The following is a 13,236-nucleotide window of genomic DNA, read 5'->3' as shown; positions in this document are numbered from 1 at the left end:
ATGTGAGTGCAGGTGCCAGGAGGCCAGCGGAGTCATACCCACCTGAAACTGGAATTACAGGGGACTGTGAGCTGCCTGACATAGTCTTCTGGAAGAGCAATTAACTGCTTTTAGCTGCTGAGCCGCCTCTTCAGCCCATGTCTTATCATTAAAGAGCCCAGAGTATAGAACACAAAGAATGCCAAAGGCTGCAGGAGGCATGCTGTGTTACAGACAAAGGCAAACCTGTCAGAATAACTGTGGACCTGTGAGCAGAAATGTTAAAAGCCAGGATAACCTACTATATCCAGGAAAGCTGCCCTTTAAAATCAAAGGCAAAACAAAAACCCTCCATGATAAGCACCAAGTAAGATGGTCCATGAAGCCTAAGGACAGCACAGCAAAAGAACCTTAATGGCTTCTGCACACAAAAGAAGTTAAGTACACACATAAGCATGGGTGCTGAAGAAAGAATTCAGCTCAAGGAGGAAGGGGAGATAGGAAGTGGGAAGACCAATCATTGCTAACTCAGCAAACCTCTGAGATGAATGGGAAACTAGCTCACGTCTAATAATGGCAAACATTCGTGTATTATCTGTTCAACTAAAAGACCCAGATTGCCAGGATGCATCCTAGGATGAGATACAATAAGAAAAAGAGTGTTTACTGACTACACTTCTGTACCGTGATCTCCTCCCATGGGTACCTGCTAGAAAAACAATAATTAGAAAGCTAATTTTCATTACAATAATGAAGGACCAGTGGCCTTGCCTTTTATCCTCCCATGGGAGTCTGGACCAGACAATACTCAAAAATCAGTTTCACATTAGAAATGAGTTGAGTGTTAACTTCCTCAGCTTCTCCAACTAACTGGTCCTGATTCTGCAAAGACTTCTCTGCCTCCCAATCTTCTTATTTGTGTGTGTGTGTGGGAGGAGGTTGGTCACTTTTTTATGTTGTTGCCATTTTGTTTTGTTTTTGAAAATATTTTTTATATAATATATTTGGATCATGTTTTCCCTCCCCCAACTTCTTCCAGATCCCTCCATCTTCCTACCTAGCCAACTTTTAGCTTTTTTCTCTTTCAAAACAAAACAACAGGGGGTGGGGAGAATCAATAAACACATACACACACAAAAAAAAAACAAAAATCAAAACAAAGAAACAAAAGACCAATAGGACGAAAAGAATCCAAAATCAAAGCCAATTGAAACGAAAGTCCACAAAACCCCTTGAGTTCATTTTGTGTTGGACAGCTACTCCTGGCCATGGGGCTTGCCCTAAGTGTGGTTGATATACCCTGTGACACTCGACTGGAGAAAATAGATTTTCCTTTTATCAGCAGGTTTTGGTTACAAATAGCTTCTTGGTTTGGAGTGGGACTCCGTGTCCATGTCAACCGGAGACCCAGTCTGTCTAAACCAGTGCAGGTCTTCTGTGTGCTGCCACCAGTCTTTGTGTGTTCATATGTGCACCAATTCTGTCATGTCCGTTTCCCTGGCTTCATCTATCACTTCTGGCTCTTACAATCTTTCCACCTCCTCTTCCACACAGATCCCTGGACCTTGAGGGAAGCCGTTTGATGAAGACATCCCATTTAGGACTGGGTGCTCCAAAGTCTCTCATTTTCTGCACACTGTCCATTTGTCTCTATGTTAGTTTCAATCTACTGCAAGAACAAGCTTCTCAGATGAAAGCTGAGTTGGGCACTAATCTGTGGGTATAGCAATATGTTTTTATATTTTATTACTTTGTTCCTTTTGCAGACTAACAGTAATAAGTTTTCCCCTAGGCCCATGACCTATCTTGTTTGTTGGTTGTTTTTATTTGTTTGTTTGTTTTTAAAATAATGATTCATTCTGTAGTCCAAGCTGGACCCCAACTCTCAATCCTCCAGGCCCCAGTGTCTCTCCAGTACTGCTATTATGGATGTATGCAATCATGCCCATGGCTTCCTTCTATATTTTCCTTGTTGAACATAAAAGAAAAGGAGGGAGATAAGGAAAAAAGAATTGGTTTCAAAGACTCTCAGTTCAGAGACAAACACATTTTCCCTTGAGGGCTCTTAAATGTTGGACAAAACTAATTTTAAAAAATATTTTTAAAATGGTCTGTATGTTTATGGGAGGGTATGCCACGCATCTACAGGTAACTGGGAAGGCCAGAAGAAGGCATCAGATTACCCTGGAGTTACTGGGAGCCAACTGATGTGGGTGCTAGGAATAGAACTCTGGTCGTCTGGAAGAACAGCAAGCTCTCCTAACTGCTGAACCACTTCTTAAGTCCCCAGGATTGTTTTAACATTAAGATGGCAATTGCCCAAGAGGCAGGCCAGCATAGGCCTCACAACATGGAATATGGACTTCTTATATACAGAATGAACAACTTTCTTTCAGGAAGGGAGGGGGTGCTTTCCAGGATCTGCTCCAACACCCCAGTTCTCCAGGACATTCTCTGCTGGGATACAAAAAGGGCAGCTGGTCTGCACCCCTGAGTCCCGGGAGATCACAGAAGGCTGCACACATATCTGTCTCTCTCCTGTCAGTGGATAAACCAGCCATTTTGGTAAGCAAAGGCACCTTTCTTACCAGCCAACTTCGCCTTCACCCAAGCCTGGCTTAACAGAGAGGGTCAGAGACAGAAAATCAATAGGTTGCACTTGAGGTGAGAAAGGGGGAGGGAAGGGGGATGGGCGCCTTGGAGAGGATGAAGCTGCAGAATAATTAAGGCAACCAAGGCTGTGACAAGGGAGGTGTTTAGAGAAGAGATCTACCTTTCTTCCACTCGTGTCCAGCCAATGCCTCCTGCTGGAAGCAGGGCCTGCGAGTAGCTGCAACAGGGTTAAGGGTCAGGATGGAACCTGAGGGACAGCCTGTGCAACCCTTCCTCAATGGCCAGTCTGCCTGCTCCCGGTAGTTCTGGCTTCCCTCTTCCTGTGTGTGTGTGTGTGTGTATGTGTGTGTTCATTCTGAGATCAATGACAGCTGGGGCAAAGGCAGGAGTGTTTTCCCTTGCAGGAAGCTCAAAGCTAAAAGGTCTTTGAAAGAGCTCTATGAAGCAAACCTTTCATTTCACTCACAGGTCTGCTGAGGCCCAGGACAGGAGAACTTTCCTTAAAGACACTCCGTAAGTGAATTGGATACAAATGTGAGTTAAAAGACTAGAACTGGGCTGGCGAAATGGCTCAGAGGGTAAAGGTGCTTGCTGCCAAGCCAGACAACCTGAGTTCAATTCCCAGGACCTGCCTGGTGGGAGGGAACTAACTCCTGCCAGTTATCCGGTCTCTCTCTCTCTCTCTGTGTGTGTGTGTGTGTGTGTGTGTGTGTGTCTCACACTCACCTTTTTTTTTAATTTAAAGACTAGAAATGTGTAAGCAAGACTAAAGGAGAAGGGAGTTCATCTTCAAGACTAGAGAACTCGGCTAGAAACTCTGAAAGGGATTTCTCAGATCAGGCGGTTGGGGGCTGGTGGAAAGGCACTGAAGTCTGGACTCACCGAGGTTTAATTCTGACCATCTCCAGTGGGCTCTGAGGCACTCCCTAGCACTCTGGGGCTTTATATCCTTGGAGGGGAGGGTGCCCAGGGGGAACTACCGAGCCAGTTCCACTGCACTGGGCTGCCCTACAGAGAGTCTTTTTCTTTGAATTTAAAAAAAAAAAATTAAAAAGAAAAAGAAAAGAAAACACAGAAAACTCACAAAAAAAAAAAAAACAAAAAACCCAACACACAGTTAACCACCTGTCAGGGCTGAGGGTACAATAAGAGCCTTGGAAAAAGAGCTTTTCATGCATGCGTAATATATTTGTTCAGCTATTCACTTAATGAAGCCGATCGCTGTGATGGGAGACAATGGTCAAGTTAATCTATTTAGTAAAATGTTTTGAGACTTTCAGGCTACGAGAAGGAGGGGAGCCTTTGGCAACATTTTCATTTAAATAACACTCCTCTCTTAGTCTGCACAAGGGGGTTCAGGCAATCTATGTGAATATAATTTCTTATAAACGTGTCTTTAATGGGTTTAATTCACCCTTGCCAGCTGTTTTGGGAGCTATTTTGTAAGAGCAAAACAAACGTTGCAGGCCTGGAAAGCTAGTTAAAATTAGTTTCGGTCAGCGAGGCCAAGCTATATTTTCTAGAAACCATCTGCTTGATTGGCACAATAGAAGGATTTTCGAGGAAAAAGAGGGGAGAGAGTGTGAAAGGGGAGGGGCCCCCGCTAGAACCGGCTGGGCCCGCCAGTAGCTCCTTGGGCCTATTCTAAAGGTGAGCCCCTTAGAGTTGTCTTAATAGAGGCCCGGGCTGCGCTAAAGCTTCCTGGCTGCGCCCGGAGCACTCTTTCACTGCTCGTCCAGTCAGCACTCTCTTTTCACCGCCGGGACACGGAGAAGCCTCGAGGGGGTGCGAATCCCTGTCGCCTCCCACGCAGAGAACCGCCGGCCTCACCTAGTGCACTTTCTCCATGCTCCAGAGCGAAAGACCAAAGCCTGTGCGGTCTGCAGCTTGCCAAAGGCAGCCTTAGGGTCCTGCGACCCTGGTGCTGGCACCCGCCGGCTTTCCCGAGAGCTGGGAGGCTCCTCTCTAGGTGGCCCGCGCTTCCTCCGTCAGGGCACTCCCAGGTCAACCGTGCAGAGCCAGGAGGCCACAAAGGCACCTGGCTAGCAGAAAGGGACCCTCGGGACGCGTCCTAAAGACCTTCTCTGGCAGCTTTGAGGTCGCAGGCCCGGAGCTGGGGCTGGATCAGCACCAGTCGATGCCTGCAGAGAAGGGCCTGACCCCAACCCCCGTCCCCGCCCTTGTCTTCTTCCGTTTCGTTATCTTCTTTCGTTTTGAGACAGTGTTCCACTAAGCAACCTCGGCTAGCCCGAAACTTACTGCGTAGACTAGGCTGGTCTCGAAATCAGAGCTCCTCTTTTTTTGGGGGGTGGGGGTAGGGGAAAGATTAAAGGTGTGAAGTTTCTTGCCTGGAAAGAGAAACAGGCAGAAGTTCAAGTCGGGTTAAAGAATGGGAGTGATTTCTCCGGAATAAACTCGAATATAACGACGTTACAGTGAGTGTCAGGGCTCACAAAAACCTTCGCGCTCAGGTCAAACGGCATTAGTCACAGGACTTAGGCGCAGCCGCCAGCGCGTGGCCCTCGGTGGCCACCAGTTTGAAATCACTTTCAAGTGAGATCCGTTGCTGCAGGTTTCGCTTCCTTGGGGCTTGCTTTTGCCGTTTCAGTGGCTGCCAGCCTGGCCCCACCCTCAGTTTTTCCAGAGGAATTCCTAAGGGGTCCGCGTGGCTCAGCAAAGGGGGGACCTACCTGATAGTGAGTCAGGGCGGCCGCGTAAACTCAAGGTTCGGTGGCTTTGGGTTGTGGAGAAGCAGAACTGCCTGAGGCTACGGAGGCGAGCTAACCTGCCAGCTCAGAAAACCTCAGGTCCGCGGAAGAGACCGTGGGAAGCGGGACCTGGGAAGGGCCAGCGGCTCCCTGCTCCTTTCTCCCCCGCTAGAAAACTAACGATTTCTTCAGGTAGAGCCTGAACTCCGATCGTCCAAAGAGGTGGAAGGGCCTAATGGGTAGGAACTCTGGCACCTGTAGTCACAAAGACCCTCCAAAGAATTTCCAAGCGGCCCTTGTGTAGGTGTGGGTGGGGGTGGTAAGGACAGGAGCTGGAAGCAGGAAGGGAGGAAGGAGGAGATTGGAGTGGGAAACAGCGAATGAAGAAAAAGGGAGAAGGAGAAGAAGTTTTAGCTTATTATGCTGACAATTTTTTAAAAAGAGGAATTTTCGACATTTCTCCACAGGTCTGCCCCTCACGCGAACACGGCCCCGCAGTGCCATGTCTGTGTTTAAATGGCCACTCATTTGAGCTGGTCCTTTCTAGACAGCTATCCCTCTAGACACAGGAGCGGTCCTGGGTTAGAAGCTGCAGCTTCACCATCTCCAAGCATGAATTCACCCCAGAGTCTGGCCCTAAACAACTTTTTAATTTGAATCAAGGGAGAGCTTTAGCGTGCTCCGTCTCTGGTTTAATGTGATATAAATCGCAGATGCACTTTCATGAATGGTTAAAGCAGCGACATGGCGATCATCAACACAAAACGCCCTGAACAAAACCATCCAGAGAAATAGGCTGGTTAATAAGATTTTTGAGAGAGCTTTGTGTTAAAAAGCAAAAAGGAAAACCAGCTGAAAGTGACAGTTAGTTCATGGCTAATAGGATCAGGGCGGCCTGGCAGGGCTGCACACTTCTCTTTGGGGAGGGTTCGGTCTCACTAAAGAAATGAATGGGACATTTAACACATCTGTCATCTCGCCGAGCCAGAAACTGGGCAGCAGAGGCTCAGGGCCACTTCAGCCCGGACCCAGGAAAGCCGGGGGAGGCGCTCCAGGGTTCTGGCTGTAGACCCTAAACTCGGGAGACCTCTTTCCCCACCTCAACTTAGTTCTTCATAGTTTCCCCCTTGCAGGGAATCCGGAAGCTGCACGAGGAAGCGTGCACAAGTTAAGTGGCTTGCAATACCTGGAGCTCTGTCCCGACTTTCGAGGGCCCTGGCCAAACAGGGGCCTGGGTGGCTTGGACGCCCGAAAGCTCGGAACACTCCCTGCCGGGACCAAGCTGCCGGAGGAAGAGCGCTTTGAAGGGTCTGAGCCCTTCCCAGGTGGAACCCCGTCCAGCTTGGACTCTGGACTCCCCCAGGACCATCCCTGCACTCCGGCCAGAGTCACGAAGAATTTCTTTGAGACACACTCTCTCATTTTCTTCTCTTTTTCTCTCTCTCCTTGAGGAGTTCAAAGTGCTCGGTATTCTCCGGAAACACACACACACACACACACACACACACACACACACACACACCCCTCATCCTCCCAAACCCGAAGGCCTGTCCTCCGTCCGTAGCACGGAAGTTTCTGTTTCGGAGCGTCCCCGGGTCCCTGAGAGAGGGACTTCTAACCCTTTCCTAGCATCTGCTCTACGCTTCCCATTGAGTGAGAAATAGCTGGAGACCAGAGCCCAGCGTGTTTTCATGCTCAAGGGCTTGAAATTTTCCACACGGCTCCTCACACACAAGGGAGAGTTATTTTACCGATAGCCCGGAGATGTACTTCTATGAATATTTATTGATTTATTTTCTAGGCTCAGCAGGGGGCCGCAAATAAATTTAGTGCGTTCTTTAAATAATTCCTTTTCTATGAGGCAAGATGTCATCTGAAACTTTTAAATAGGCATTTAATTAGCCCGGGTGTTGCTTCAGAACAAAACCCCCCAGCGAGGGCTTTGGGGGCTCACTGTCTAGCGAGAGGCCGTCGGTGCGCGGGGTTGGCGCGCCGGCCTTTGTTGCCGCGCCATTGTGCAGCCCCTGCTTATGAAGACTAATCCAATCATAAATTGCGTCTCTGCACCAATCAGGGGGCCCGGAGCCTCCCGCGAATGAAGCTCGAGTGGAGAACTTTGTTGAACTTCATTGTCAGAGCTGTCAGTTTTCGAGGCGCCGGAGCGGGCGGGCCACTATAAAACCATCTCCGGCGCTGGGACGCCTCAGAAGACTCGCGGACGCCCAGGGGGGACGGTTCCCGGGACCCTGAGCCGAGGAGGGCACCGCGGGTGGGGCGGGAGCCTGGCGTTCGCCCTCCGGCTGCGGGAAAAGGCGCACCGGCCCGGCTCTGGCCATGATGTTTCCCGGCCTCCTCGCGCCCCCCGCGGGCTATCCCAGCCTCCTGAGGCCCACGCCCACCTTAACACTGCCCCAGTCCCTTCAGTCCGCGTTTTCCGGCCACTCGAGTTTCCTGGTGGAAGATCTGATCCGCATCAGCCGGCCCACAGCCTACTTGCCCCGCAGCGTGCCCGCTGCCGGCCTGTCACCCCCGAGGCGGGACGCCCCCACGGCCCTCGCCGACTCGGGGACCTCGAACCTGGGCTCCCCGGGGGCCGGGGGCCGGCGGGGCAGCTCTCCGCAGACCGCCCTCTCCCCTGCCGGCGAGCCCGCCTTCCTGAAGTTCGGGGTGAATGCCATCCTCGCATCCACGCCCAGAAGAGGTGAGTGACGCCGCGCCCTGCGCGCAGGTAGCCGCACGGGTCTCCGCGAGCGCGCCCCTCCGCGCCGTTAGCGCGCGCTTCCACGCAGGCTCTCCCGCCAACCGCCGGCTCGGAGGGCGCAGCTGAGGCGCCGAGGGTCGAGGGCGAGGAAGCCGCGGGCCTCGCCGCACCCTCCAGGCGAACTTGAGCCCCAGGACCCCGGAGCCGAGTTCACCAGGCCGTGCGCCCGGGGGGGGGGGGGAGCGGGCACGCGCCCGGGTCTCCCCCTCACCTCCCGGCCCCCCTCTCTCCTAGAAACTTCGCCGGCTTTGCTGCAGAGCCCTCCTCCCAAGACGTTCGCCTTCCCCTACTTCGACGGCTCCTTCCAACCCTTCCTCAGGTCCTCCTACTTCCCAGGTACGTTCCCCGCGCCCGCTCCCCGCGGCCCCTGCCCGACGCCGTGTCCTCCGTCCGCCCCGCGGGGTTACGCTCTGGTTCAGAGGTTGCAGGGCTACAACATTCACGAATCCGTCGCGCCAATTTGATACCCCATTTAGCACGAGCAGTGACGGCCTGACACCGCGCACCAACTCCCTGCTCTACAAATTAGCAGGGGTTGTCACGGTCCGCGCCGGAGGCGGCCCCCGCCCCGCGTCCCTGCGCGCCGCCGCTCCCCGCAGAGCCCGAGCACCCGCCACCGCCCGCCACAAAGGTCTCGGCAGCGTGACCAATCGGCAGCCCCTCCGGGCAGCCACACGCAGGCCGGCCTCGCCCCTCCGCCGCCAGGAAGCACCCACCAGCCGCGGCTAATTCCCCCTGACGCTCATCGGGGCTGCGGGTTTGGGTTTTTGTTTTGGTTTGGTTTTCACAAGACCGCCTGGGGTGCCCTCTTGGGTGGGATGCCTAGGTCGCCCGGGGGTGGGACGCCTCGATGCTCGGCCACCCCAGCCTTCCCTCGCCAGCCTCGGTTCCCAGCCCCGCCTCTTGCCCGTGGGCTCCGGCTGGCAGAAGCCAGCGCTGGGTGGTGGTCCACAGGCCAAGGCCCTCGAGGGTTCTCATCGTGGGAAAGTGCGAGTGTTCAAACGTTGGCTAGAAAACATTCTGCTACTACTTAGACGCCGCGGAGGGCAGGGGAGCCCTTAGCGCGGAGCCTGGGCCCCGTGTGTGTGTGTCGGGGGGGGGGGGGGGACCGGGCCGGCACTCCCAACGTCAGCAAAGGAAACTAGCTGAGGACTTTTTTTTAAAGGAGGAGAAGAAACTCCCCAGCACCGCCATTCAGGCTTTTGCCCACAATGGAATTTGCTCCTTTCTCCCGAGTTTCAATGGTCTAACAAAAACAACCCGAGCTTTAGAAATAGCTTTTCGTGTCCATTTAATGTGAAAGACTGGGGGCAGAGAAGCCTCGGCCGCCGCGGCTCGGCCGTGGTCGCGGCCCGCAGTTGTGTTTAGCTTGAGTGTAAATCTCTTTTGTCCGGGTAATATACGGCTCTCGCGGCCTGTCCATAGCCTTTTGCGGTTAGTTCATTACTACACAATTACCATTCACGCCTCGTTAGCGTCTCTGTTTCTTTTTGTTTTTCTTTTTCTCTCCCTTAAAGCGAAACTCTCCCTCCCTTTACAGCGCCAATTCCCAGTGGAACGCGGTCAATGTGCTAATTAGACGCCACTTTCCTTGCATTCAGGCCTCTTTTTTTTTTTTTTACGTTGTTGGGGAGGCAGAAAATCATATTTAAAAGAGAAACATGAAATGAATGACTGGATATTTTTAAAAGCCAAAGAGTTTTTTGGGTTTTTTTTTTTTTTTGTTTTTGTTTTTTGTTTGTTTTTTCTGTCCTCGAAACCAGCAAAGTGCCTTGTTTTAAAAGGCACAAACGTCACTGAGGCGATTGCAAGTCCGCGGGTCTTCAACGGAAAGCGGCGGTTCTGATTGGTCTCCGCGGGACTGTTTATTTCCATTTTTTTTTTCGTAATTTACTTTATTCTGTTGCTATTTAAGCTGCTTGCTTCTCCAAGACCATCGACTGCAAGAGGGGGGAAAGCAACAGGCAAATTTTGGACGCTGTTTTCGGGGTTTTTCCTAATCCGGGTTTGCGCGGTTGACAGAGAAAGTTGTTTGTGCAGAAAGCGCTTTTCACTCGGGCAGGTTGTAGGTTCTCAGTCTGTTCTCTACCGGGAGGGGAAAAAGGAGTACTTTAAAGAGTGAAGGGTCTGGAGAGGAAGGGTGGGAGAAGGCCGGGGAACTCGGCCCGGTCTGCGCGGACGCTCGCGCCCGCAGCCGCCCTCCTCAGCGCCTCCTCCCACCCCGCAGCGTCCTCCAGCGTCGTGCCCATCCCCGGGACCTTCTCCTGGCCGCTGGCCGCTCGCGGCAAGCCTCGACGGGGCATGCTGCGCAGAGCCGTGTTCTCCGACGTGCAGCGAAAGGCCCTGGAGAAGACCTTCCAGAAACAGAAGTACATCAGCAAGCCTGACCGCAAGAAGCTGGCCGCCAAGCTGGGCTTGAAGGACTCGCAGGTGCGCGCAGCCGCCACCGCCCACCCCCGCGCTCCACCCAAGCTCCTGCCGAGCCTGGCAAGAGGTCTCGGAAGCCGCTTCACGGCTGGGGCAGCTAGGGAAACCCAGGCCTGGCGAGGTAGAGCAGGCATGGCTGTCACGTTATTTGAGGCTCCCAGAGCAGCCTGCTTCCTCACCCCCATTTCCATCTTTCCAGGCCCACCTCCTGCCCAGCTGAGTCAGGAGCCGAAGGAGAGGATGGGTGGATAGACGCATGGATAGATAAATGGATGGATCGCTGTGTGCGCGCGCGGGTGGCTGTTTTTGCAAGGGTGGACACGTGCGTGGCTGGATGTACGCGTGAATGCGGGTGGGTGGATGGTTACGTGAATGGGTACATGGATACAGGAACTGGGTATGGGAATGGATGGGTGGGAGGATGGGTATTGGGGTGGGTGGATCCATGCATGAATGAGATCAGGCCTGGGTGAGCAGGTGAAGAGATGAAACAGGAGTAAAGAGGAACGAAAAGGCTGGTGTGGAGTAACTCCGGGAGAAATCACCTTGAGGGCAGGAAAGACAGCGCCCCCCTCCCATTCCGATGAGGACGGGGAGGGCGAGGAGAAGGAAATGACCATGCCCTAGGAGCCCTTCTGGACTGTTGCGTTGGGTCCTGAGGGCTGTGCCCCCCCTCTACCTGTGCGGACACTGACTAGCTTCCGGGTTTCTTCCTCACAGGTGAAAATCTGGTTCCAGAATCGACGTATGAAGTGGCGGAACTCCAAAGAGCGCGAGCTCCTGTCTAGTGGCGGCTGCCGAGAGCAGACCCTTCCCACAAAACTAAACCCTCACCCAGACCTCAGCGATGTAGGCCAGAAGGGCCACGGGGACGAGGAGGAAGACAGCCCCGGTCCCTGCCTGGCATTCCATGAGCCCCCCGACCCCCGACACCTGCTGGAAGGGCCACTGCCTGCCTCCCCGTCGCACTCCAGCAGCCCGGGGAAACCCTCGGACTTCTCTGATTCCGATGAAGATGAGGAGGCCGAGGAGGACGAGGAAATCACTGTGTCCTAGGAGCGCCTCCAGCGGCTCCCCGGCTGTTGCAATTTGAAAGTTGGAGAGGGAGCGCCCACTCCATGGCCACCTTTGGGCAGGGGTCTGGAAACTGCCTGTCTCACCATAGTTCCGCACCTACTCAGGGGTGCCTCTCCCTTCCTGATGTCCCAAAGAGACATTCCCTTCCTTCATGCTGCCACCTCCAAACAGCCCTTCCCACAGGAGTGTGGGTCTTGATTTCAGTCTTTTCCACGAGGGCCACATTGCACCTATTTATTGCAAACTATTTTGGACATGGTGTGTGGAGGAGGGGGGGTTTGAGGGGTGCCTCTAGCCCCACCACCTGGGCTTACTGCGAGCCAGGTCCTGTCAAATATTCCTGGATGGCCACCTTCCTGGGTGAGTCCCGTCCTGTCTTCTCCCCATGAGAGGAAAGAGCACAAGAAATTCCAAAAGAGAATTCCTCCCTTGTGTAAGGAGGAAAGCATCATTGAGCTTCTCATTTCTTGATGCTCCTTTGTGGGAAGAAGTGATTTCTTTCTGTAGAGAAGAGTGTGTCTCTATTTCTGTTCTATTCTGAAACATTTAAACTTCTCTACGACCATGTGACCATGAGTAGAGTACCCTGCTCTGTGTCTTGTTATTTTGCAGAGCTGCCCTGGGGTGTGGACCTGTCTGCCTCTCTGACAGTTTTCACCCAGCTCTGCTCTGTGCAGTTTTCACGAGCTGTGCTCTACAGTGTATGTATATTTTGTGTGGATATTTTATACTGAGGTTATTGTGAATGACCATAATGAAGGGCTGTCTACATCTCATTTTTTTTCCTGCAATGGTCTTTAAAGTTTAAAAGGTAGCTGTGTGACTTCATAATTTATAAGGAAATGCTTATTTTGTATTTTTACCGTGTACAGACTTTTTACATATGTATATATGTATCAAATTAACAAATGCCAAATAAAAAGTAGAATGGATTTGAAGGCTAAAGGGCATCGTTAATTCACAAAATGTGACAGCTGAAAGAAACAGGGTTGGGCTAGTGGAAACCCAGAAGGCAAACTATTACATCATAGCCATACACGTTGATTAACAAGTAACAGCTCCAGTAAGAGGGTACCAAGAAGTTGGGCTTGCAACTATCCCCATTCTCCAGCCTGATGTGACTGAAAGACATCAGTGCAGTGTGGTCTGGTGGCTCAGGCCTGCAGCGGTCTGCACAGTCCTCCTGAAAGGAGCAAGTTTTTCCAGTCCGCTGGAAGGCATGAGAACTAGTCCTGATCCTTCTGCAAACGGTCTGATTCCATCCGGAATGTCAGTCACAGTCAGAGCCTATGAACCCAGAGAGGGGTCCAGGCTCCGGGGGCTGCAAGCTTTTGGAAAGGACAGCCTGATGACCCTTCCCAGGAGCAATGCTTCGGAGCCATCACCTACGAGAAAAGAGCTCTGAGTCAGACCTCAGTGGGGCTTTTGTGTCCTGTGAGAGTCTGGTCTCTGTCCCACGCACCTCAGACCTACAGTTTTTTGTGAACTCCAAACTCAAACCCAATAGTCAGAGAAGTTGCCAAAGCTGCAGTGAGGCAGTTTTTATGGTAATTGAAATATGATCCCTGTTAACACAAACCTCCATGCTCACTTCTTCAGCTCTTGTTCCCAACCTTCTGACTAGGTTGGTTTATACATGGTCCTGAGAACTTGGAGAAAAGAAAAAATGTG

At 52.3% G+C, this 13,236-nt stretch overlaps 1 protein-coding gene across 1 annotated transcript; it reads left to right on the top strand.

Annotated features, from left to right (window-relative positions):
- Nucleotides 1–7,634: 7,634 nt before the first annotated feature.
- On the top strand, nucleotides 7,635–11,544 carry Dbx1 (developing brain homeobox 1). The gene is made up of 4 exons (XM_021642227.1): nucleotides 7,635–8,001; nucleotides 8,296–8,397; nucleotides 10,289–10,491; nucleotides 11,209–11,544. Exons 1-4 carry the CDS (start codon nucleotides 7,635–7,637, stop codon nucleotides 11,542–11,544), a joined length of 1,008 nt encoding a protein of 335 aa, XP_021497902.1.
- The last annotated feature ends 1,692 nt before the right edge of the window (nucleotides 11,545–13,236 follow it).

This window comes from Meriones unguiculatus, chromosome 14, assembly GCF_030254825.1.
Source record: "Meriones unguiculatus strain TT.TT164.6M chromosome 14, Bangor_MerUng_6.1, whole genome shotgun sequence".
Lineage (NCBI taxonomy): Eukaryota > Metazoa > Chordata > Mammalia > Rodentia > Muridae > Meriones > Meriones unguiculatus.
This window is presented reverse-complemented; position numbering and strand designations above follow the sequence as displayed.